General features: G+C 47.8%; 1 protein-coding gene across 3 annotated transcripts in view; it reads right to left on the bottom strand.

Moving 5' to 3' along the window:
• LOC147029242 (tensin-3-like) overlaps positions 1-6,371 on the bottom strand; it is a 294,302-nt gene extending 287,931 nt beyond the window's left edge. For 2 of the 3 annotated variants that reach the window (XM_085880149.1, XM_085880151.1), the window contains exon 1: positions 6,149-6,371. In XM_085880149.1, the coding sequence (XP_085736275.1) occupies positions 6,149-6,319 (171 nt within the window). In that variant the 5' untranslated portion in view covers positions 6,320-6,371. The remainder of the gene's footprint in view (positions 1-6,148) is intronic. The other variant, XM_085880150.1, reaches the window with a different exon arrangement.
• Between the last annotated feature and the right edge of the window lie 19,845 nt (positions 6,372-26,216).

Raw genomic sequence — 26,216 nt, 5'->3', positions numbered from 1 at the left:
GGCCGAGGAAGGACTTTGCAAGATGGAGGATTCCCAGTTGGCGACTGGCTTTAGAGGACAGGTTGAAAATGTGGCTTTCCCAGGAAAGATGATGGCAGATGGTGAGACCCAGAAGCTTGAATGAAAGGACTTTTTCCAGTGGATTGTTGAGAAAGAAGATGGGGGGGGAGAGGGGGTTCGAAATGGTCCTTTTGGAGAGATATAGTGAGATAATGAAATTTGTCTGGCCTGAAAGATACGATTCATGTGTTGGACCAGTTTGTGATTTTATCCAGATCTGCAGAGAGTGAAGAAGCTGCTGCTTGCCGATCTGAGGGATGACAGATGGTACGGCAGAGGGTGGAATCATCAGCAAAGAGATAAAGAGGATTATCCAGAGAGTCGGAGAGATCACTGAGGAAAATCAGAAAAAGAACAGGACCCAGAACGCTGCCTTGAGGAACTCCAGCCTGGACAGGAAGAGGAGATGAGAGAACTCCATTTAGGGCCACACAATGGCTGTGACAAGAGAGGAAGTCTGCGAGCCGTGAGTGGAGATGCCCTTGGATACTTGTGTGAATTTTCCCCTCGATTTGTCCAGCCGTTCTAGAAAAGATTTTGATAAGTTTTAGGGTAAATCCAATGTGGTTGCCAAACCATGTAACCAATGACATCATATGTATGAACCTTTTGTTCCTCATTGACAGGCAGTTATATGTGTAGAGTTTCGCCTCAATCTGTTCGGCCCCTTCAGAGAAGATTTTTGAAGGTTTAAAATTAAACAAGTGAAATCCTTCAATACAGCGTGTGTGGTGAATCAAATGAGTACACTAATGTTAAAATATGCAATTTATGCTTTTTCAGTTGAAAAACAATTAAGAAGCGTATTAATATTTGAAATGTAAAAATCTTGTTATTATTGTGATAAGCACCTTTATATAGAACAGAAGGAATGAAATCGTTCGATACAGCGTGGCAGGAGGCCGCAAAAGAATGATTGTAAGTACATTTCAACTACTGATGCATGACGAAACACTTGTTTATGGCTAATATTAAAGAGAATGATGGCATAAGATGAACTTAGCTTTCTGTGTTCGGCGCGAAATGCCATGGTGGACGGAAATGACGTCTTTCGTTTGTTCGTTCGTACATGAGGGGAGCGTTTCTTCGTTTTTTTTCCGTCAAGCAATAAATTAAATGGTTTTCACATATATTACACATTAGTTTCACAAATTTCCATTGAACTACTCGGGTATTTCCGTCAATTGTCGCCATTTCCGTCAAGGTTACGCACTGCATCTACCGGACGGCCGTCATTGGCTGTCTTGAGGCACATGGGGGGGGACGGGGGGACACCAGACCCACCGGAGACGTGGTCGACGACGCCAGGGACATTTCAAACTCGGTGCAATTGAATACAGTGCACGCGCTGTAAAAAGAACAATATGGCTGCCGAATCACATGACCGATGGTATCATGAATTTTTTTTCTGTGGACCATTTTATCCCTACATGACCCTCAAAAATGTTCAAACTGATCGGATGTGGTGTTCTACATATTCAGTTATGATGTCATAACAAGGGCACTTATAATGTCATAATAAAAATAAAAATAAAAATCGCACTCGTTCCACATGAGGAGTACTTGCTCTGTGCCAAGTTTCAAAGATACAGAGGTCCAAAGTTTTTCCATTTTTCCAATGGCTGCCACACCACGTGACCTATGACGTCATAATTGTCATTGAAACATTCTACATGAGTAGTCGCACCAATGGTGAAAATTTTGTCTCAATCCGACAAGCGGTTGCGGAAAAAAAACACGAAATTTCTGTGCGGACAAAGACAGACAGACAGACAAATGAACAATCAAACAGACCCAAATGCAATACCCTCTCCGAATCCTTCGGCGAGGGTATTAAAAGCAACAAAAAAACTGTTTTGCAGAGCTTGATGTGGTGGACAAAATGCAGGTTGATCTGTGGCAAGAGGTTGAAGACATTGCATAAATAAGAGGCCCAAAACAACATCCAAAAAGCAAGCAGAAAGAAGAAGGCCAAATGGATGTCAGAAGAGGCAATAAATATTGCAGACAGAAGAAGAGAAATGAAAACCAAAGGCAAATCAACAGAGGACATCAAGCGGCTATATGCCGACATCCAACAACAAACTGCGAAAGATAAAGATTGATGTTTCAAAGAGGCATGCATAAAGATAGGAAGTGACAATAGTGGGAAAAACCATGAATTTTTTTTTTTTTTTAAGAAAAAAGGACATCACAGGAAAGTTTAGGTCTCGGATTGTGGTCCTTAAGAGCAGACAGGAAAAAAAAATCTGACAGAGGAAACACAGGTGAAAGAACGTTGGAAGGATGATACCAGAACTCCATACAAACTTGATAACAATAAGACGGCAACTTTCGAAGAAAGAGAACATGAGCAAGAACCAATAGTGATGGAATGTGAGGTACGGAGGGCCTTGAAGCTGGAAAATGGAAAAGCACCAGATATCGATGAAATTCCAATAACACTCTTTCGGTCGTTGGGGAGGAGGTAATCAAAATTTTAACAGCTATCTGCACACAGATCTGGAGCAGGATTGTGTATGCCTATAAGGTGGAAGGAGTCAGTCCACATACGATTTCCAAAGAAAGGGGATACAAGAGAATATTCAAATAACCGAACCATTGCCTTGATTTCACGTGCTGGCAAGTTATTCCGAAGGACCATTCAACATAGAACAGAAAACTTCAGGTCAGGTCAGGTCAGGTATGGGAGAATGTGCTCGAGCAGAGCGTCGCTGCGTTGACTTTCCGACGGAACTCCAGGGGCCTGATCAGAGCGGCCACCAAGAGGCCAATGGCAACTTTGAAATAGCTGCATACCTTTATGATAAACACTGGTCACTGTGTACATGTGACAACAACATCTCAAGCACTCCACAAGTCTGGCCTGTATAGTAGGGTGGCAAGAAGGAAACCATTACTCAAACAAGCTCAAATGAGCTAAGATCCTCGTCCTCTTAATGATGATGTCATAAAAACGAATATGACATCATTGTGATGCATCAGGTTTGCGATAAATTATCAGTGCTAATGCCCGGCTTGATTACCGCAAACAAAATTCAAACAGCTTGCCTAGTTTGGGAAATAATGGTATACGTGATTTCCATTCACGGCGATATTATGACGTCAACTTTTTTTCTCAGCATAATTTCCAAAATCGAAGATGGTTACTGCCTGCGCGTGGGCTTTCTGCATATACATGGCAAGTTTCACGAAGATCCGATGAAAACTCTGGGTTGTGAAACAAAACGTGTCAAAAAATAGGAATGACGTCATAAAAATTGATATGACGTCATAGTGACGTATCATATGTGCGATAATTAATCTCTGCTAATGCCCTGTTCGATTCCCGCAAACAGAATTCAAAAAGCTTGCCTCGTTTCGGAGATAATTTTTTCGGCGATTTCGATTAGCGGAGATATTTTGACGTCATAACTTTTTCTCCAGGAATAATTTTCAAAATCGGAGATGGTTACTGTCTGCGCAGGGTATTTTTACATATATACGCCAAGTTTCAGGAAGTTTCGATGAAAACTGAAGGCTGTGAAACAAAAAAGTCCACAAGAACAACAACGTGAGTAAGACTTGGAGATCCTCCACGAGGATCTAAAAAGCCCATCTGTGGTATGCAAAAAAAAGCACTCCGGAGATTCTGAAGCCATGTGGCAAAACGATTTGTGGTCTGACAAAACCAGGATGGAACTTTTTAGCCGAAATGCAAAACATAACGTTTGGTGCAAACACAACACGGCACATCACCCAAAGAACACCATCCCTACTGTGAAGAATGGTGGTGGCAGCTATTATTATCATGTTATGGGGATGTTTCTCATAATCAGGGACAAGGGCACTTTGTCAGGATAGAAGGGAAAAGGGATGGAGCAACATGCAGAAAAATCCAAGAGGAAACCTGCTTTCCTCTGCATGAAAGCTGAAATTGGGACGGAAGTTCACCTTTTAGCATGACCACGACCTGAAGCACGCAACCAAAGCTACACTGGAGTGGCTAAGGGACAAAAATATAAATATCTTTGAGTGGCCAAATCAGAGCCCCGACAAAAATCAAATCGAAAATCTGTGGCATGACTTGAAGATTGCTGTCCATCAACACTCCCTACGCAACTTGACCGAGTTTGAAGAGTTTAGTACAGAAGAATGGGAAAATATTGGCCAATCAAGGTGTGCAAAGTTGGTAGAGACCTATCCCAACAAAATCACAGCTGTAATTCCTGTCAAAGGTGCTTCCACCAAGTATTAACTCGATAAGCATTCATCTGTTTTGGATTCTGTGTCTCTCCGTGTCTCTTTCACATCGAGTGCAGGTCATTTTCTGAGGAATGCCTGCCTGCACCATGGAAAACGAGCAATCTTACCCAAACTCATAAGAACGGTGCCAAATCTGATTCTGTTGGCTGGAAACGAGTCATCCTTATCCTCATAGAAAACAAAGTAACGGAAACTTTATTTTCAGCAGATCTCAAGACCCGACGTTTCTCAAACCGATGGTTAGACGTCCACACGTGGACAAGTTGCTACTTCAGTGCCAGTTCATGAATTGACGGGTCTCGACATCAACTTTCCTTCCAGTTATCAAATCAGGCAAGTGCTCGGAAACTTCACCAGGCCAAATCAAAATTTTTACCTTTTCCTTCCACTTAATTGGTGATGATTCTGCTCCAATTGGAGCATCAATCGTACCATGAACGGAACATCCAAGTCCCATTTGTAATTAACTTCCAAATTTGATTCAATTTCCTGGAAGAGTATTTATCCAAGGCAGTGGAACACGATGGCCAACTCTTTCGCTGGAGATACCGTGTGATCATTAGCGTCCACAACCTGAATGCAGATGGGACGGACAGCATGCTCCATTATGCAACACCGCTTGCACGAGAACAGGACTACAGTTTTTGTCGGATTCCACTCGAGGCAACAGTGTGACCGTGGCATCTAAAAAGGTGTGACCGTGGCACCAGCCCAAAGGCTCACTTTTGCAAACAGATGACTGCACATATAACTGGAACACCACTCGGTGGAGTACATACCTCTGCCAGGTTGAACAGTTGACGTTTTATTTCCCACCGATAGGCTGGATCTGGATCCGGACCAGAACCAAAATCGAATCGCCTTGTTCTCGTCCCCCTCGTTTACTCCACTCATCCACCTCGTTTTGTCACAAATTTTTGAGATGCCGTGCCAAAGATATCGTTTTGGGCCCGATCTCTCAATGGTGAAGCATCACTTGAAAAATTAAATAATTATCGTATCCGGATCCAGATTCGGATCTTCACCAAAACCGAATCAATTAGTCCTTGTCACACACCCAACCTGTCTACCGAGTTTCGTCCGAATATGTCCATAAGTTTTTGAGATATCCTGCTCACAGACAAACAGACAGGGATGAAAACATAACCTCAGTGACAAGCAAATGAGCAGTCGGTTCTCTGACAGCATGCTCCATAATGCAGCGTCACCTGCTGGCACTTCGAAAAAAGAAAGTGTTTTTTTTTCACAAAAAAAAGGGTCAGCCGTTAACGGTACATCGCTCAAGTGAATGGGACACATATGGGGTTCTCTGACAGCATGCTCCACAATGCAGCGTCTCCTGCTGGCACTTCATAAAAAGAAAGTTTTTTTTCACAAAAAAAAAGGGTCAGCCGTTAACGGTGCATCGCTCAAGTGAATGGGACACATATGGGGTTCTCTGACAGCATGCTCCACAATGCAGCGTCTCCTGCTGGCACTTCGAAAAAAGAAATTGTTTTTTTTTCACAAAAAAAAAGGGTCAGCCGTTAACGGTACATCGCTCAAGTGAATGGGACACATATGGGGTTCTCTGACAGCATGCTCCACAATGCAGCGTCTCCTGCTGGCACTTCATAAAAAGAGTTTTTTTCACAAAAAAAAGGGTCAGCCGTTAACGGTGCATCGCTCAAGTGAATGGGACACATATGGGGTTCTCTGACAGCATGCTCCACAATGCAGCGTCTCCTGCTGGCACTTCGAAAAAAGAAATTGTTTTTTTTTCACAAAAAAAAGGGTCAGCCGTTAACGGTACATCGCTCAAGTGAATGGGACACATATTGAAGCGCTCAAGGTCGTGCCATACCTTTCCCTTCCCAGCTTCCTCTTTTCGCTCCCTCTTCTTCCTCCTCCTTTTCCCGGGGCGTTTAGTGCGCGATTCGCCTGCAAAAGATGCGCTCCCTGGCTCCCCGAGTTGATCTTGCTCAGAGTCCGGGACAGGCTTCTCGCAGCACGCTCGGCTCACCGAACAACCCATGGTACCCGTCCGACGCCGAGATCATGTGAAGAGGACCCGGAGCGCCGTGACCCGACTCACATCGAGGCACAGCGAACCTGCGCTCGTTCGCTCAAAAAAGATCCCAACCACCCACCACCACCACCACCACCCCCACCCCAAACTGACTCCCCCCTTCTTTCCTGCGCTCACCCCACTACCTTCCCTTCTTCGAGGGTTTCATGGTATCGGCTCTCCGGTCGGAAAAACAGAGGGATACCCGTTACCTCTCCGAGCGGCGGAACGTTTCGTGTCTGCACAGTCGGGGTCTCGTGTGCTGGAAAGACACAAACTTTGTATATTTTTGTGAACCTCGTGCCAAAGCTGCAGCTTCGACCATGAGTGTAATAACCGAGCTGCGATCATATATGGCGGTAAAGCAGGCCAGCTCGCGCTCAGTATGGGGGGGCTCTGGCGGCCGCTTTGAACAGCCCCCCGCCCCCCACCTTCCGGACGCACACAAAGCCGGAGCTGTTCTCTTCCTGAGATTAAGTCGGCGGGTCAATTTCACGATCCCGTTTGTTTTCCCTGAAGAAAATGAAGAAAAAAAAACCCCACCCTTTATCCCTGAGCTCAAAAGGTGGTGAATAAGGTGCTACTGATGCTCCACAGCGAAGAGTACCTCATTCAATTTTCACATTGAAAAAAGCACTCACCCTTAACCTCCTACTCCTCCTCCTCCTCCTCCTCCTTGGATAGTTAGATATACATATACATATACATACATACACAGAGCCTGGTGTTGGCTTAGTCTCCGAGGGTCCTGAGTTCAAGCCTCCTGAATCCTCCTGAATTAATACACCAGGGGGTTGACTCAGCCTGTCATCCTTCCGAGGTCGGCAAATGGAGAACCAGCTTGCTGGGATAATTGAGCCATTCGAGTATCCTGCGTCAGAGTGGCGACCCGTCCAGGACTGTGCCCAATAGCCCAGGAAACGGCTTCGGCAGCACCGACACTCTCTGAACACAGAATGGTTCCAACAAAATTTTAAAAAATACATACACACACATATATGTACATATATATATATATATATATATATATATATATATATATAAATATATAAATATATATATCAAGTCAGGTCAGGAATGGGAGCATGTGCCAGAACAGCGCGTCGCTGCGTCCACTTTCCGCCGGTACTCCAGGGGCCTCTGTCTGGCCTTCCCCCAGGCAGATGCCAGGCCCATCCCCATCTCCTTGAGATGTTGGTCAACCTGCTGCAACCACGAGGAACGTGGTCCGCCCACTGGCCTCCTCCACTCACGAGACTCCCTCGCTGAGAGAATCTGGTGAGCAGGATCAGCGTCAGGAAAACGAGCCACATGTCCATACAGCCGCAACTGATGCTCACGGACGATGCGGGTAACAAATCTCATCCGAGTCTCTCTCAGAAACCGCTCGTTGGACACAAAATCTGACCAGCGATAGCCAAGGATTCTCCGAAGAGACCTGGTACCAAAGGAATCAAGTCTCCGTCTCAGATCCTTGGTCAGAGTCCAAGTCTCGCATCCATAGAGCAAGACTGGAAGCACCAAGGACCTGAAGACTCGGACTTTCGTCATCCCGCACAGGAACCGGCAGCGCCACACCCCATGATCCAGGGAATCCATGACTCCCCAGGCCCGACCCAGACGTCTATTGACCTCTGACTCGCAGCCAGCAGAGACATGAATATCACTGCCAAGGTAAGTGAATCTCTCCACGACCTCAACATCCTCACCACAAATAGACACAGACAGGACAGCAGCAACCAAGATGTCATTGAAAGCCTGGATCTTAGTTTTGACCCAAGAAACCCGTAATCCCAGCGGCTCCGACTCCTCATTCAGCACGTCGAGGGCCCCCAAAAGGATGTCTAAAGTCTCCGCAAAGATGACTGCATCATCTGCGAAATCAAGGTCCGAGATCTTGACATTCCCAAATGATGCACCGCTGCTTGATCTCTCCGACATCCTCCCGAAAATCCAGTCCATACAAGTGCTGAAAAGTGTGGGGGCCAGAACACACCACTGACAAAGTCAAGTAACAACTGGAAATAAATCAGAGATGGTACCACCACACTTCACAGCACTCTCAGTACCAGAGTAGAGTTCAGACATCAGATCGATCAGTTTTGGTGGAACCCCACGAAGAGCAAGAATCCTCCAGAGGGCATCCCGATTCACTGAATCAAACGCTTTACTGAGATCAACATAGGCTGCAAGCAGCCCCTGCCGAAACTCTCGTCTGCGTTCGGTGAGGACACGACGAGCAAGGATGTGGTCAATCGTTGACCTCTTTGGTGAAAAGCCTGACTGCTCTGGACGCTGGTGCTCAAGCAGATGGTGGCGAACCCTATCAAGAATTATCCGAGCAAAGACCTTGCCCAGCACTGAGAGCAGCATCACCCCTCGGTAGTTGTTGCAGTCTTGGCGATCACCCTTCCCTTTCCAGAGAGGGACAACAAGGCCCCTCTTCCAATCAGTTGGGATGATGCTTGTGTTCCAGGCAGAGCACAAAACTGAATGCAACGACACGAGTGCAGCATTTCCACCAGCCTTGAGAAGTTCAGCATGGATGCCACAGATCCCTGGAGCTTTGCCCCGTTTCAACCGGTTCACCACAGCCCGTGTTTCCACAAGTGAAGGTGGACCACAATTGATTGGAGGGTCAGCAACAGGGATTGTAACACCATTGAGGTCCAACTCGACAGCTGGTGGATCAGCCTGGTACAACCACTCAAAGTCAGCGGCCCAGCAGGCCTTCACTTCACACTCCTCTGTTAAGAGCCTACCACTCTCTGCTCGAACTGCAGTGCTCCGAGGGATGAACTTAGATGAACGCAATGCGCGAATTCCCCTGTAAGCGGGACGAGAATCACCTGTCCACAGGTGATGCTCTACCCCCTCACAAATTCCTGGCACATAGGCCTCCTTGTCCACCCTTAGTGCATGTACAGTTTTACGCCTCAGCTCCCTGAACAGCTCAGCTCTGCCATTCAGCCTGGCCCTGCGACTCTGGTCAATGGTATCCAGTGTCCCTTGAGAGACAAAATTCTTCTTTGCCCTGCGGTGAGTTCCAAGACATCCACCGGCAACATCAAGGACGGTGGTCTTGAAGGTAATCCATAACTCTTCAGGACCCCCCAAATCTCCACTCAGCCTGTTCGCAAACTCCTCAGCTACTCTCTCATCCCTGAGCTTGCCAACATCCAGCCGAGGCTGGGATGGTACCAATCTCCAGGATTTAAGGTGCAGCTTTAGAGTTGCTTCAACAAGCCTGTGGTCAGTATTGAGGAACTGAGCACTCCGGTAGACCCTGCAGTTCTGGATCATCCTCCAGCGACCGTCAACGAGGACATGGTCAATCTCCTTTGCCGCACCGCCAGTGTTGGAATACCAAGTCCAGCGATGAGCTTGTGGGTGCTGAAACCATGAACCAGCCACCCTAAGTCCATGACTTCTTGCAAAGTCAAGGAACTTAGTGCTATTCTGGTTCATAGTTCCTGACCCATGGGGACCAACACACGTCTCATAACCATCCCTATCAGTTCCAGTCGATGCATTGAAATCCCCCAAGACGAGAAGTGTATCTCGTCTGGGGCACTGATCAACCACAGACTCGAGCGTGGCGTAGAATGTGTTCCTCACGGTGAGGTCACTCGCCTCAGTCGGAGCAGAGACAGAGACCAGGGAAATGACACCAAAGGAGTGACGAATCCTTAGTCTCATAATACGCTCGTTGACCGGTGTTACCTCAATTATCATTTGGGTCAGCTTATTGGACACAGCTCCAACAACTCCTTGATTATGGTAACCATCAGAGCGACCAGACCAATAGTAGGTGTAACCACCCACCATTATCTCGCCGCAATCCGGTCTCCGAACCTCAGAGAGTGCTGCAATCCCGATGTCCAAACGCTTGAGCTCAGATGATAACAGAGACAGGTGATCATCCTCTCTTCGGGATAGGACATTCCAGGCACCCACTCGAAGGGACCGCCTCAGGTTAACCCAAGGAGACCGCCGTCTGGTGGACGACACCTCAGCACCACTCCGACACATTCTCCCGCAATCTGACCCAGGGAGGTTACCCCGTGGTTTCCCTCCTTTCATCAAAGATTGGGGGTCCCGAAGGCTTTGCCCCAATCCCGTCATCCGGTGAGCTGCCCTGTGAAAGAGGTACTCCCACGGAGTGGGTTTTCAGATTTTTTTTGCGTTTGTGTGTTTTGCGGAATGAAGGGTTTTGCAGAGGCCGGAGTGCAAATCCTGCCACCAACCTCCTAATAAAAAAGTAACCCAACTGCAGGAGGACGTCCGCAGACACAGTTGGGCACGAGACATGGATGGCCGTTGGCTCACAAGGAGCTCCTCCGCCCTTTGACAGGTTTTGTTTTTAATCCTGCTGGGTGTCCATATCCAAACACCCTCCTCACCAGAAAACCTGGTGGGGAGACGGTTTAGTCGCCGACAATCCGACCATGGAACAGGTTAGTACAGGTTTACATGGTACCTGTAGCAGGTCACAGATCTAACCTGACCTGACATGCACCAGGGGGTTGACTCAGCCTGTCATCCTCCCGAGGTCAGCAAATGGAGTATATATATATATATTGTTGTGGTTACCAAATTCGCAAACCACCATTCAGGTCCCTTAGGTGAGATATTTCGGTAAGTATATGTGTAGTTAGGCCCAAACCCGTTGTCTAGAGGGAATAAATGTCATTCATGCGTGCTGCGACTCTTCAGGATAGCCGTTTTTCTTTTACTATCTTTATTTTGGACCAACCGCCATTATTACCACCACCAACCACGTCTCAACAGTTGTCACAACATCAACCACCCACCACAACGCCGCTTCACCACAACAGCCACGACCTTTACCGTCACACCTCGCAACCGTCGCATCGCCACCGTTCTTGCGCCGCTTGTGGGTAGTGCAGGGCGCGCGCCGAACAGCGTGTACAAAACCACGGACTTTCCGCTCCAAAAACGGATCAAAAACTACTCACGCCCACTTTTGTTCCGTCCAATTGGTGAGCAAGGGGCGATTTGGCCCCGCCTCCAGGGCGTTGGAGGGCGGTCGCTATATGCAAATTCATGGATCAAAATGCATTCACGCCCACTTTTTCTCGGGCCAATGGGGAGCGAGGTGAAAGGTCGAAGGCAGGGGGTCAAAGGCGAAGCCACGGGGCTTATATAAGCGACCGCGTTCGTCAGTAAAAAAAAGTTCGCAGGGGGAGTTCGCAGGGGGAGTTCGCAGGGGGAGTTCGCAGGAGGAAGAGTTCGGAGTTGGAGTCGGAGCGAAGAGGACGGAGCTGTGGAGAGGCGGCGGCGGCGAAGGCAGACGAGGGGGTGCTCGCGTCGGTGCCTGGAGCTGCACACCAGGGAGGCCGACGGCGCGACCTGGTCGAGGTGGAGACGCTCGTCGCGGGACCCGAGACAGAGTAGGGATCCTCCTTTCCCCGAGCATCAGCAACCCCCTCCTGTTTCCCCCCGCGCTGAGATAGTGCGACAAAGGGGGCCCCCTTCCCACCCCCTACCAGACACTGTCCGCGAGGCCCGCGGAGTTGAGGCACCACCGCCGCTCCGCGTCTCATCACCAGACGGGTAGGCCCGACACGGTCTCGGCCCCAGGCCCGCCTACCCCCTCATCCTGGAGGGTGGTTCTCTTTTCTTTTGCTTTGGGAATGTGTGTTGTCGGCGCCGTCTGTGAAGTAGAATTGTATAAGTGTTGCCGTGTGCTCGGTAGTCGGTATTAGCTCTGCATTGTGTCTTCGCTTTTACATTTGCTTTTTGTGTAAAATTGCATTGTGTTTCTCTTCTTTTCTATGTGCTTTTGGTGGAATTGTATATGTGTGCTTTCCGTTCATCGCGAATAAATGTGCTTTGTGTTGAACTGTTTCCCGCTTCGCTTCGTCATTTCTCTCATTGAATCCTCATCTTGCTTCACGTAAAGGGTTGGTAGTAGGCTGAATACGCCCGATAATTAATCGAACCGTCGAGGCCGACGATAACACCGCTCGGTTATCCCGATAGTACGGAACGGGTCGCTTAAGTGGCCCGTGTCCAAAGTCGACCTGCGGCGAGGTGCGATCGCCCGGTCTACCCTCCGTGTGGGTACTTAGGTAGGTCGAATTTGGCGAGCAACCCTATCCCACGCGGGGGGCCGATTGGCTCGATCGCGGTGAGACCGAAAGGTCCACCCGTGACTGGTTCCCGGCGTTAGTCCGAGAGGGTCACGACTGGATTGTCCGTCCGGTGGGCGACGTGCCGCGATTCGAGTTACGTGGCCGTCAGCACGCCGGCGGGCGCGAATCCGTAACAATATATTAATATTTCGGCACACCCCTTTCTTTGTTCCACCATCAGATTTTTGTTACTGCATGAAATGAAACAAGATTTGGCACATATACTAATGATATTATTGTCTTCCTTAAGAGGCCCCTCAAAATTCGTTTTGATGCATTTTCACAAACTCCAACGGATTCCATTCAAATTCGGTACGATTAAGGCTTTTGGTCCAACTTCGGTCATTGGCTATAAATTTTTTCCATAACACTTCAGATATTCGAAAAAAAAAATCGATAAATCGATATCCCTTATGGGATTTTCCATTCAAATCCACTCAAGTTTAAGGCCTACGGGGGACGCAAATTTCCACTTTGCCCCGGGCGCTGTTTACCTCCGCTACGCCAAGCTATTAGGGTTAGGGTTAGCTTCCCTAACACTAACCCTAAACCTAACAGCTAACCCTAACCCTAACAGCTAACCCTAACCCTAACCGCGAACCCTAACCCCTATTCAGGAAATTTGCAAGAAAGCCCGGGCAACACTGGGCTTTATTGCTCGCTCGAGCAACGCCGGGCATTACTACTAGTATATATATTTAGATAAAGTTGAAAGTGTGTCTGTTTGTCTGCACGCGCTAATCTCCTGAAAGGTGAAAGATGAGAGCTCACCACTGAAAAAAAAATGTCGGGATGGGCCCCGGGAAGGTTATAGGCTATGTGGCAAGGCCCATCGGCCAGGGGGGGGGGAAGGGGGTGCGTTTCCCCCTCACCGACCCCCTTAGCCGATGACTGCCATGGCCCAATAGGGAACTGATACTGTGCTCGTGTCAGACATATGCATTGAAGATTAAATTCATTCAAAAAGAACCCGGGCAACACCGGGTGCATTCACCAGGTGTGTGTGTGTGTATATATATATATATATATATATATGACCATTTTTACAGCCATTTTTCCCTGCTGTGCAGGGGTTGGGCTTTTTCTCGAGGCAATGTTTTATGGCCGGATGCCCTTTCTGACGCCAACCCTGGTCGCCTCTTACAACACACAGGGATATGGCATACCTATTCTAACTGGGGCATACACCGGGACCAGTACACTGGTACTCACTTCGCCGACCTCAGATGGATGACAGGCTGAGTCAACCCCCTGGTGTTAATTCAGCAGCCAACGAGGATTGAACTCAGGATCCTGGGATCCCAAGCCACCACCCTAACCACTAAGCCAACACCAGGCTTACATATATATATATATATATATATATATATATATATATATATATATATATATATATATATATATATATATATATATATATATATATATATATATATACATACATACATACTGAAACGCAAAAGAAACTTACCACCTTTTAAACCTTCAAATATCAACAATAACACTGCGTGTAGTAAATGTGTGATTTTTTTGTGATTTTATCCAGATCAGCAGTGAGCGAAGAAGCTGCTGCTTGCCAGTCTGAGGGATGACCGATGGTACGGCAGAGGGTGGAGTCATCAGCAAAGAGCTATGGAGGATTTTCCAGTCGGAGAGATCATTGATGAAAACCAGAAAAAGAACAGGGCCCAGAACGCTACCTTGAGAAACTCCAGCCTGGACAGGAAGGGGAGATGAAAGAACTCCATTTAGGGCCACACGTTGACTGCAACAGGAGAGGAAGTCTGCGAGCCATGAGTGGAGATGGCCTTGGATACCATCAGAAGAGAGTTTGGTGAGCAGGGCAGGGTGCCAGACCGTGTCAAAAGCACGTGATATATCCAGGGATACGGCTCGGATTTCTTGTCTGGCATTGAGGACCTCCATCCATTGTTGGGAGAGCAGAAGCAGCATATCCAGGGTAGAGTGACCTGGTCTGAAACCAAATTGATGATCAGAAATCAAGCCATTGGAGAAGAGGAAGGATTTGATGTCTGAAGCGATGATGGATTCCATAACCTTGCTGATGATTGGGAGAAGGCTGATTGGTCTGTAGTTATAGGGATCTGTTTTTGCACCTATTTTGTGCAGGGCAGTGATGTTTGCTGATTTCCAAGCAGATGGCAGATGACCTTGGGCAAATGAGATGGTGAATAGAACAGAGAGAGGGTGAGCAAGAGCAGAAGAACAGGCTTTGAGGACACGTGGGCTGATGCCATCTGGACCGGTTGCAGAATCTGACTCGAGGTTTGACAGCAAGCTCTCCACCTTGTCAGGAGAAAAGGACACAGAGTCCAGGGACAGTTGGGTGTGACTGGGTTAGGTGGGTAGAGAAAGTGATGGGTTTTGGACACAAGATTTAGCTACAAACACCGAGTTTAGACATTCAACTTTTTCACGTTCAGTATCAGCAGTGCGGCCATTTGAGGTAACGGAGGGATGGAGGGGGAACATACACCAGAAATAGATTAATTCGATGCCACCAGGATTTTGAGGAGGGAGAGAGGTTTGAGAGTTCAGACTTGAGATGAGAAAGATGTTGTTTTCTGGCTCTCCTGAGGGTAGATACACACTTGTTCCGAGCTTTATGGAAAGAACTGAGATTACCCTCAGTTGGGTTTGCTTTCCATGAGGCAAAGGCAAGTTGTTTCAGGACAACTGCCTCGCCACAAGCTTCAGTAAACCAAGGGTGGGAGGAAGGGTAGGACAACTAAAGATGAGAGGGGATAAATCTGTGCATGAGGGAGAGCAAGTTTCTTTGAAAGAATTCCCAGGATGAGTTGATGTTGGAGAAAGTAGCGATAGGAGACCAGTCTATAAGTTTGAGGGCTGCTTGGAGACCCTGCCAGTCGGCTTGAGTGAAATGCCAGACTCGACGTCGGTGAGGTGGTTCTCTGATAACAACCAGAGAGATGTCCACTTTGACAAGGACGTGGTCAGAAGAACCGATTGGAACGGAAGGAAGAGCAGCAGATATTGTCAGGGAAGTTTGTCAAAATCAGATCCAGAAGAGATAGAGTAGCATTGGTTGAGATCCGGGTCGGGAAGTTGACTGAGTTTGGATGAGAAGATAGAAGTTAGTCCATATTTTCGGATAGTGAGGTGTGGATGGAGTCATCACTGTTCGATGGACGGTACAACACACATATAAGCATGAGGTTGGAGTGGAGGGGAAGCCAAAGCCAGAGGAATTCCTGGGGGTGTGGGGGAGTGAGGGCAGTGCATGAAGAGTGAGGAATAGAGTCTTTGATGAAGAGAGCAACTCCTCCACCAGGACGAGGCTCAGGTCTGTCATACCCCTCGCAGGGAGAAACCAGAGAGAGATACTTGGGAGTCAGACACGTCTTGGGGGAGGAAAGTTTCTGTTCGGCAGATTATGTCTGGTTTGTCAGTGGCAACCTGTATGGAGAGATATGAAAGGTTTGAGCGAAGACCCCGGATATTTGAGGTCCACACTTTTAATGAAGAGGGAGGGAGAAGGCTTTTGGTGCAGGGTTTGGGGGGGAGGGTATGACAAGGGACGAGGGGGGGTAGGTAATGAGGGTTGTTGAAAGAGTGTGGGGGATTGCAGGATAGGGAGTGGAGGGGGCCTGATGAGGAGGAGAAAAGGCTCTGTAGTTCTGAGGGAGAGCAGGGACAAGAGAGGGGGAAGAAGGCAGTTGAGTATTTGAGGAGGTGGAGTGAAGAGATGGAGGTGAGAGGGCAGTGGAAGGAGGCAGCTTTGTGGATGAGAGGGGGGGGGCAATTTTGAGAAGGATGAGTGAGGGAGATGAATGGTGGGAGAAAGGTCAGTTTTGAGAGAGGTGAGAGGGAGGCTTGGAGGGAGAAGAGTGGGATGGTTGCTTTTTGAGTGAGGGGTGAGAGGGGTGAGTTGGCACTGAAGTTGGAAAAAAGTATGGTTGATGGAAAGTGACCATTCATCGCAAACTGGGGTTTTTAAAAGTTTTAGGTCAGTTATGCGATTAAACACATTTCTTGAGGGATGCAATAAAGGCGAATTCAGAGAATAGAGAGAAGAAACGCTGTAACCGTTGGATTTTTTAGGCAAGGTATGAAGGAAAGGTCGAATTGAGAGCAGTCTGTTTAAATAGAAGAATAGTGCAAATACAGTAAAGAGAACCACACGTGTGAAAGAGGAAGATGAAGCATGATAAGAGATCGTTTTTATTATTATTATTATTATTGATGTTTGAGAGTTTTCAACAGATTAGGTCATGGAAGTGTTGTTGAAAAAAAATGGAGGAAGAAGAATAGAAGAAGAATAGAAGAAGAATAGAAGAAGAATAGAAGAAGAAGAATCGAGAGTCGTGAGTGAGGAAGGAGAAAGATAGCGGTTTTTTTTGTTTGTTTGTTTTTGTTTTAAGATAAGAAATAGAATGATTGATTGGGAGGGATGGGGGATGCCAAGAAAGTGGGGAAGATAGAAATTGAAGGTAATGGGGAGAAAAAACAAAAACACGATCGTACCGGTGGGCCTCAAGCCTCAAGGGTAGGCCTCAAGCGTCCGGTATGACAAAATCTCACAAAATAGCACGATTTTTGAAACAAAACCGAACTCGGAACACACAGTAACATGTGAGAGAATAAACAGTTAAAACGGGACAAATAACCACCGGAAACTTTGAGATCGTCAGCAGAGAGCGCTGAGGGAGACCTATTGACGCTCCAAACCCGGAACCGGAAGTCGATCTGAGGGATGTGTATTAGCTCTCACTTGAGCCTCCATATGGTTTTCCAAAAAATAATAATAATAAAAATCAAAGAAAATAAAAAAAGGAGGAGAAGAAATCAAAAGAGAAGAAATCAAAGAGGAAGAAATCAAAGAAGAGGAAAAAATCAAAGGCAAAAAAGAAACCCAAAATCAAGAAGTCAAGAATAAAACAAACTGTCATTCCACCCTGTGGATCCCCACTGCTTCCGCAGCACCTGGAGGGGGAGGGGACTTCTCCTCTGGGAGCGGGAATGGATATGGGAGAGGGGAGGGGGAGGCTCCCTTTGCCATCTCTGAATGTCCTGTTTCAAGGTCGCTGTGTCTGTCTGTCTGTCTGTCTGTCTGTCTGTCTGTCTCTCTCTCCCACTCCTTGCTTGGTTTTCCTTCCTTGTGTGCACCCATTTCTTGTGGATTGGCAGTGTGGATTGATTCTTCAAGGAAGCCTTCCCTTTGTTCCGGCTTCTCCTCCAGTGCTTTTGGACTTCCCACTTGTCCAAGTCAAACTCTTCATAGCTGGAGAAGGTGCTGGCTCCTTCATCCTCCGGCAGTGGGGTCTCCAGAGTGGAAGCTGCTAACTCCGCCCCCACCACCGGAGCAATCCCCTCTCCCCTTGAGGGATCCCTTTTTGCCACCTCCCCGTCGTTGCTCCTGTCTCCTCCACCTCTTTATCCTCACTTATCCCCTCCTCCTCCTACTCTTTCCTTTCCTCCTTTCTCACTGCGGTAGGGTGGGATAACTGCACAGGCACTGACACCATACATGGTCCTGGGGCAATATCCCCACCCCGCCCACAAAGGCACACATCTTGCTCACATAATTCTGTGGGCAGGAGCGGAAGGTGTGCCCTGGTGAACCGCAGAGGTTGCACCATTCCGGAGAAATGCAGTACTTCCTCAAATGTCCCAACTGGCTTCACTGCGAGCAAAATTGCCCTTTGCGCCCAGAAACTAGGTGGCCCAGCTGTCTGCATCTGCAGCATAATTTTGGCTGATCCATGTGAAACACTTGCCCACAGTGCATCCCCATGACTATCCCATGAGGAATGTGGGTGACCGTGCCATCCTCCTTAACACAGAACTTAATGCGATATTGCCGAGCTCCGGTCGATATACCCAGACCATTTTGGATATACCATGGCGGGGTCTTAACTTCGACATAACGAAACAACCAAAACGTTATGTTGTAATCAGACACACTCCTTGGAGAAGCGAACTGTCATGACCCTCTCATCGTCAGAGTGGGCCTCGACCACCCAGTCAGCCAGAGAACCGGCTGACCGAGCAGTGGTCCACCTCACCCAGAACTCGGCACGCCTTTCAGTGGACTGAAAGGACACGTCAAGCACATGGGCCAACAAAATGAGGCAGTAAAAATCCTCAGCCTTGAACCCCAGCACATCTAATAACACTGTCCACCCAAATACCTCACTTAGTGGTACAGCTTCTTCCTTGGTGAGCACAAACCTGACGCAGTTATGGTGCCTGTTCGACATTCTGGGGTCCTGGGGCCAACACTAGGAGAGAAGAGGTGGAAAGAGGATGGAGGGAGGTGGCGGCTGGAAAGCGTGAGCTTACTATCCTTCCGAGTGGGCAATGTCCCCCAGACAGGAGGGAGGCGAGGGAGAAGGAGGAAGGGAAAGGCAAACGAAAAAGCAAGACTGTGAATGGAGGGAATAACTAATCAGTTCTCACCTAATCAATTAAGCCCAGATGGTTGGGATTTTATAAATAAATCGACTCCTCCCATGCTTTTCTCATGCTTGAGGTTCAGCGCCTGACGGGCCTGGAGATGATGTCGGCGGTTGGTGTCAGGCTTGCAGGGTGCATCTGAGTTCTTCCATTATTTCGTATTGAATCACTTCCTGTATTCATTTGACATTTGGGTTAAATTTCTCCCTCTGCGGCCCTCCTTAGATGAGTGAGGTCATGGAGCCCATATTGGGCGTTGACGAGGGGGACGGCCATACAAGGGGCCATGGAGCTGCTTGATGTTCAGGCGTGAAGATGAGTTGGCCTGGCCAGGGAAGCAGTGATGAGTCGGTCTTGCCGAATATGATCGAGGTCCATGAGGAATCTGGGGATAAATTCCCAATTGTAATGTCGATGCTGGAAGGCTCCAAATCATTAATATTTGACAATCCAATTAAAATGGCTTCTTTAATTGGGGAAGAACGTGGCGACGTTCACAGTGCCAAAAAGCTCAGATTCAGCGATTTACTGATCCAGTACAAATCAGTAGTGCAGCGAGAAAAAAATTGAGAAACTCCCTTTTTGGCGTTGTCCGAGTCTCGGCCCTCATCCCTCGTTCTCCGAGGGAAAGTCGGGGAGTTATTTATGGGTATCTACTGCCACTTGAATGGAAGATATTCAGAGTTATTTGGTGGATAAAGGTGTTGCTCACGCCCAGTGCCTCACTCCGGTTAGGGAGGGGGCTAAGGTTGAGACCACGTTAGTGGTGTTGCCTTTTTCCAGCACTTCCTTACCGCCTCAAGTGTTCCTTGGGTACCAAGCTTTTCCTGTCCAGGAATACATCCCTCCCTCTCTAAGATGTTATCAATGCTAAAAGTTCAGGCATACTGTGCATCATCCTGTCAGGGCAAACGACACTGCAGTAAGTGCAACGGGGATCATGAGTATGGTCAATAAGCCAGAAAATGTGCTGTGCCAACTGTGGGGACGACTACAGTGCTGCCTACAGAAGGTGTGTGGAATTTCGAAGGGCCACCGTGGGATTGAGCAAGTGAAAACTACAGGAAAGCTTTCATATACAGAGGCTTTTCTTCAAGTCCCTAAAATTACGCTGCCAGTCAATGAAGCCATTCTGTTCATTCATTCCCCGGTCCGGGCTAAATGACAGACGAAGTCGGTGGGTTGTCAAACCGAGGATACAGATGGCAAAACGGGTTTTAGCTTCTCCAAAATGGAGTTCATTGGATTTATCACGGAGGTTGTTAATTGTGTGGCTCAAGCAAAGAGGTCGGAGAACATTAACAAAATTTCTTCGGCTGCTCGTAAACATTTGGAGTGGGAGGGTTTCTCCTCTAAAGAGATTGACAAGATATTCAGCAAGACAGGGAATAAAGTTAACTCTGAGACTCAGCAGTCTCAGGACTCTTCAATGGATTAATGTTAGCAATTCAACGGAAGGAAAAAGGTCTAGTGGCCCATGGGTCTGAATTTTAAAAGATTATTGATGAATCTCCAACGAAACCGGACATACGTCTACAAGAGACATGGCTGAAAAGTCGCGATTGATTTCAGATTCTGGGGTACACCTTTATACATCGAGATAGAGTAACTGGGAATGTGGGTGGATGTGGGATTCTTATCAAACTTGGTAATCCCTTTACGGTAACAATTCAGGGTCGAATTGGAGGGGAATATTGTGACCATGCATGACACAAGGGGGAAGATTGTGATCATAAACTTTTACAATCCCTGCCAACAGTTGGTGATTGAGGCATTTTTGGAGATTTTTTTAGGTGTGTTGGGGTGTTTTTCCTTTGTGGTGACTTTAACAGTCAGAACATTCTTTGAGGATCCAGAACCATGGATAGAAACGGTGGATGCATCAAGGAGTTAATGGACAAGGTTGATATGGTGGTACTTAATGACGGAGTGGGGACTTGTATCAATCTGTCTACGGGGAAGATGTCCCCTTTGGACCTCACCTTCATATCGTCCTCGGTAGCGGCGAAATGTGAATGGATGGTGCTTGAGGACAATCTGGGTAGTGATCAATTTCTAGTAGTCACAAACCTTAAATTAGGAAGGATCTCGGTGGACTCTGATGGAATTTCTCTTTGGCCGACTGGGACCTTTTTTTCCAAGTCGATGTGCCAAGGAAGTGAAGGTAGAGACGGTTACTGATAATATTGATTGCCTGAATAGGAATATGGTCCAAATTATAAGTAAAATTGTGGGTGACAAAATCCCAATGTCGAGGAGTTCCATTGGCAAGAGAATTAAAGTCTCCTGGTGGAACGAGAGTTGCAAGCAGGCCATCCAGGAGAGGAGGGCCGCCCTTAAAAGGTTACGAAGAACCCTGAGGATGGAGGACGCCTTGGAATTTAAAAGGAAAAGGGAAGATGCCCAACAGCCTCGTGGCGATCATTTTGCTCTTCTATTGATCCAGATACCCTTCTTAGAGTTGAATGGAAGTCAAAAGTATGAAGGGAATCAAATCTGGGTGGAAGTCTATCCCAGTTCTCATTTTCCAGAACAAAACTCTTTTTTCAAATGGGGACAAGGCAGAGGCTCTGGGCCAACATTTCTCTGGAGGTGATGATGGAAATAACAGGAAGTTGAAAGCACAGAGGAGTCAATCTGCAAAGCAGCATCTGGTCGTCATTAATGATGTAGCTTCCCATCCCAGGCTCCATAGTAAGATCCTTCTGGTTGCGGATGACATTGCCATGTGGACCCGCTGTAAGAACATGGCCCATGCTGGGGAAAAACTTCAGACTGATATCAGTCTCGTGGAGCAGTGGGCCCTAATAACAAACATTGATGGTAGTGAATGGCACTTCCCTTAAAGTGTAGTCTGAAGTGTCCTTTTTCGGAATTGTCTTTGATAAGGGGATAAACATGGGACCCTCATGTTAAGAAGTTGGCTGCTAGATGTGCCAAAGGCCTAAATTTGTTACGGTGCATATCCGGGACTGAGTGGGGAGTTCACAGGGACAGCGTCTTCCTTCTTTTTTGAGGCTTTTATTCACTCTCATCTGGAATTATGGCTGTCAGGTCTTTGGAGATGTTTCCATGAGCAATCACCTAAAACTGGAGAGCATCCAGTCTTAAGCTTTCTGTGTCTGTTTGGAGTTTTTCATAAGCTCCCCTGTGACAGAACTATGGGTGGAAGCTGGGGAACTGCCCTTGGCCCTTTGTTGGGAATTTGCCAGAATGAAATACTGGGTTCGAACCATTTCGTCTGAAGATAACCGTTCTGGTAAAACTATATTTAGAGACTCTTGGGAGTAACTCCACTTCTCATCCACCAAAGGCCCTGTCACACCTTGACGATTTAGCCAGCGTATGCCTGACGTATGCAAAATTTGGCTAAAACGCTGGCACACGTCGAATACGTTATGGGTAAGTTTGTATACGATAAGAGCACGATGGTATACGTCGTAGTACGCTGGCTTTTTTTTCGTAGTATGCTGGCATACGTCTTTGTACGCTGGCATACGTCGTAGTACGCCGAGGTGTTAGACAAATTTTCCATGCTTGAAATTTTTCGACGTATGCCAGTGTATGACTCACACGTTCGGCATAACGCTGGCCATAAGTTGTAGGCACGTTACGCGATCGATGACACACGTCGACACACGTTACTTGTAAGTTACTCATAAGTCGAAACACGTCAATGTCATGGTTAGCGTCAGTGTTCCAGACTCCCTGTTTTTTTTTTCTTCGGTATGACGGTGATGTTAACACTTCGATTTCTAGTGCGGTTATCTTATATATTATTTCCGCGTTTGTGGTTTCGTGTCGCGCTATCTTCGACTTTGAGATAATGTAAGCCGAATATCACGTTACTCGAGCACAGAACAAAGACCATATGAGGTGCATGGTACAAAAAAAAGTAAATAAAATGGTTCTGAAACAGTGAAATTGTGCCAAAAACGGTTACTGCATTTGGCTTTGTGTCCTTTGGTTGGTGTTGTGTCTGAAGTATAGGTGGAGGTGGCAGCGCACCTGCCATCTTTAGCTTACTGCATTTAAGTAAAATTACGACTGATACTCTGCATCAGTTCCTTTCTCAAACACACCCACCCCAACATGTCGCGCAGAGCGCGGGTTATGCTAGTAATATAATATTGTTATGAATTTCGGCCCGCCCGGCGTGCAATCGGCCACGTAACTCAAATCGCGACCGCGTCGCCCACCGGAACGGACAATTCAGTCGTGACCCTCCTGGAACTACCGCCAGGAGCCAGTCACGGATGAGGGTTTAACCTCACCACAACCCAGTCCGCATTCTACCCGCGCGAAATAGGGTGAATCGCCGAATGTCGATATACCCAAGTACTCGAGCGGGTAGCGTACCGAGGAGTTGTACCACGCCGCAGGTCGGCTCCGGACACGAACCGCTTAAGCGGCTCGTTCCGTGCTAAGGGGGATAACCAAGCGGAGTTATCGCCGACCTCGGCGGTTCAGATTATTTATTGGGTGTCTAAACCCACTACAAATCCCTTACGTGATGCAAGATGGAACTTTCAAACGAAGGAAAGGACTCAACGAAACGGGTCACAATTTAACAAGCACAATTATTTCACTCTCAGACAAGCACGTATTTTACAATCACAGTTATACAAAAACAGTGCACGTGTACAGTCAAAGCAAGAACACAACGCAGAGTTACAACCGAATAAAGCAATGTACAAGCACTTATTCAGGTTTACTTAAAAGACTGGCGCCACACACACATTTACACAAAAAGGGTATAAAAGCCACCCTCATAGGTAAGGGGGCAGACAGGTCCGTGGACCAAATGTACGTGGGACCTGGGTGAGCGGCCAGGTCCACGAGACCGAAGGAGTCTTACCTGCGCCCTCGTGGCGCGATGGCGGGCTAGCCGCAATGTCAGCGTAACGTGCCTGACTCCGTGCCCCTGGCGTGGTCGGTGAGCTCCTTAAGGCGTGCGTTGCGCAGGCACGTGTTGGTCGGTCAACACCATGGTTGGGGTGGGGAACGGACGGGTTTACCGGCGCTATCTCAGCGTGGATGGGGGAAATTGTTGATGCTTGGGGTGGAGAGAGGGGAATGGCGGACGCTCCGTCCTGCTAGCGGGGCCTTGAGACCGCACCGGCTAAGGCGAACTCTCGCCCATGAGCCCTCTTCCGCGTCCCTGCTTCACTCCGCCACTCGTCCCTCGACCTCAACTCCGAGCTCCGTCCCCTTCGCCGTCTGATCCCCGCAAACACACGACTCAGACTCCACGACTTCGACCACGACCCAACAACGACAACCTCGATGACGACCTCCGTCTTCACTCGACCAGCCGCGAATTGCCTTGCGCTCGCGTCTTTATAGACCGGGGGAGGAGCATGTATGTAAATTTGCAGATCAAATCGCGCTTAGAGGCGGGGCCACGCCACCCGATGTTCAGCCATTGGTCAGGCAAAAAGGGGGCGTGGGCCTCTCTTGATCCGAATTTCCTCCTAAAAGGAATCCACATGCATCGCGCTTGGGGGCAGGGCCACACCGCCCGACGCTCGCCCATTGGACGGAGGAAAAGGGGGCGTGAACCTCCCGGATTAGATTTCCTCTTCCGTAAAGGCATCAATTTGTACTCACGGCTCGACGCGTTCAGCAACAATCACCGAACGGGCCCTGGACAGCACAACGTTCGGTGTTGACAGGTGGTGTGGTTGATGGTTGTGGAAGGAGAAAGGCGAAGGTGGTGGTGGGTTTGCTGTGGTGGTTTGGTTGTTGGTGGGCGTCGTTTGAGAATGGCGGTGAGGTGGTGCTTGTGGCGTGGGGTTGTGGAGTTGAAGGTCGTGGCGGTTTGGTGTAGTTGTTCGGGGGCATTGTTGGTGGTAGCGATTTGGTTGTTGGGGGGTGGTTGATCAAAAATAATGATAGATAAAGAAAAATGGCTAACTCAAAGCGTCGCAGCCCGGATGAATCACACATACTCCCTCTAAACAACGGGTGTGGACTAACTACACATGAACTTATCGATATATCTAACCTGAGGACCTTTCTGGTGTTTTGAAAATTTCCACAGCCGTAACAATATCATTAATAGGCTGCCGCTCAACGATTTAAATCATAACCACACTCGAAATCGAAGCGTTAACATCACCATCATAACGAAGAAAAAAAACCAAAAAACCAGGGAGTCTGGAACACTGATGCTAACCATTACCTTGAAGTGTTTCGACTTATGAGTAACGTACAAGTAACGTGTGTCGACGATCACGTAACGTGCCTACAACACGTTACTCATAGGTTAGAAATAAGTTTCGGGTATGCTAAACATTGCCTCGACGTGTTTCGACTAATGAGTAACTTACAAGTAATGTATGTCAACGATCGCGTAACGTGCCTACAACTTATGGCCAGCGTATGCGGAACGTGTGTCATACGCCGATAAATTTTCAACATGCTGAAAATTTAGACGTACTCGGCGTATGACGACATATGCCAGCGTACTACAACGTATGCCAGCGTGCTCTTAACGTATACAAAACTTACCCATAACATATTCGACGTGTGCCAGCTTGGTTCGGCAATTTTTTCATACGTCGGCATACGCTGGCTAAAACGTCGAGGTGTGACAGCGGCTTCACACTTCGATGTCTAGTGCAGTTCTGATTTGAATCGTCGAGCCGCAGCCTATGAATAGCCTCCGCCACGTGATCGTCGGTGATACGCTGCCGCGCGCGCTATGCATAAGTTAGACTATCGTTGGGCATAGGTTGTGAACGCCGACAACACGCTCAGCATTCGTTGGTATAAGTTATCTATATGTGATTGAAACGTTCTGTGTACGTTACTAATACGTTATGCATACGTCCAACACGTTATTATACGCCCAAAACTTTAAAAAAACATCAATAGTTCAGCGTACGCCAGCGTTTTACATACATTTTGAGACCTTGCCATACGGTGGCTAAAACGTCAAGGTGCGATAGGGCCCTAAGGCCAGCCTGTAAGAAGGTCGCTCAGGATACGGGGCTGGATTCGCTTCCCATTAATCCCCTTCATAAAGTACCAATCTGGCCTCCCTGGACTTTCAAAACCCCCCGCCTCCACCTGGATCTCTGGGGGAACACCGACAGGGTTAATCCGGTGGCATCTTGCGTCCAGGAAATTAAATTTCTTAATTTGAATTGGACTCAGTCCTTGCATGTCAATATGGATGGATCTAAATAAGATAAGCCTTTCTCAGGAGAACAGCCTCTGCAGTATGTATCCCGGACCTCAAGGTGGTCAGATCAGTTTCGCTA

This window comes from Eptatretus burgeri, chromosome 4, assembly GCF_056783735.1.
Source record: "Eptatretus burgeri isolate ZD-2024b chromosome 4, Ebu_testis_v1, whole genome shotgun sequence".
NCBI classification, from domain to species: domain Eukaryota; kingdom Metazoa; phylum Chordata; class Myxini; order Myxiniformes; family Myxinidae; genus Eptatretus; species Eptatretus burgeri.
This window is presented reverse-complemented; position numbering and strand designations above follow the sequence as displayed.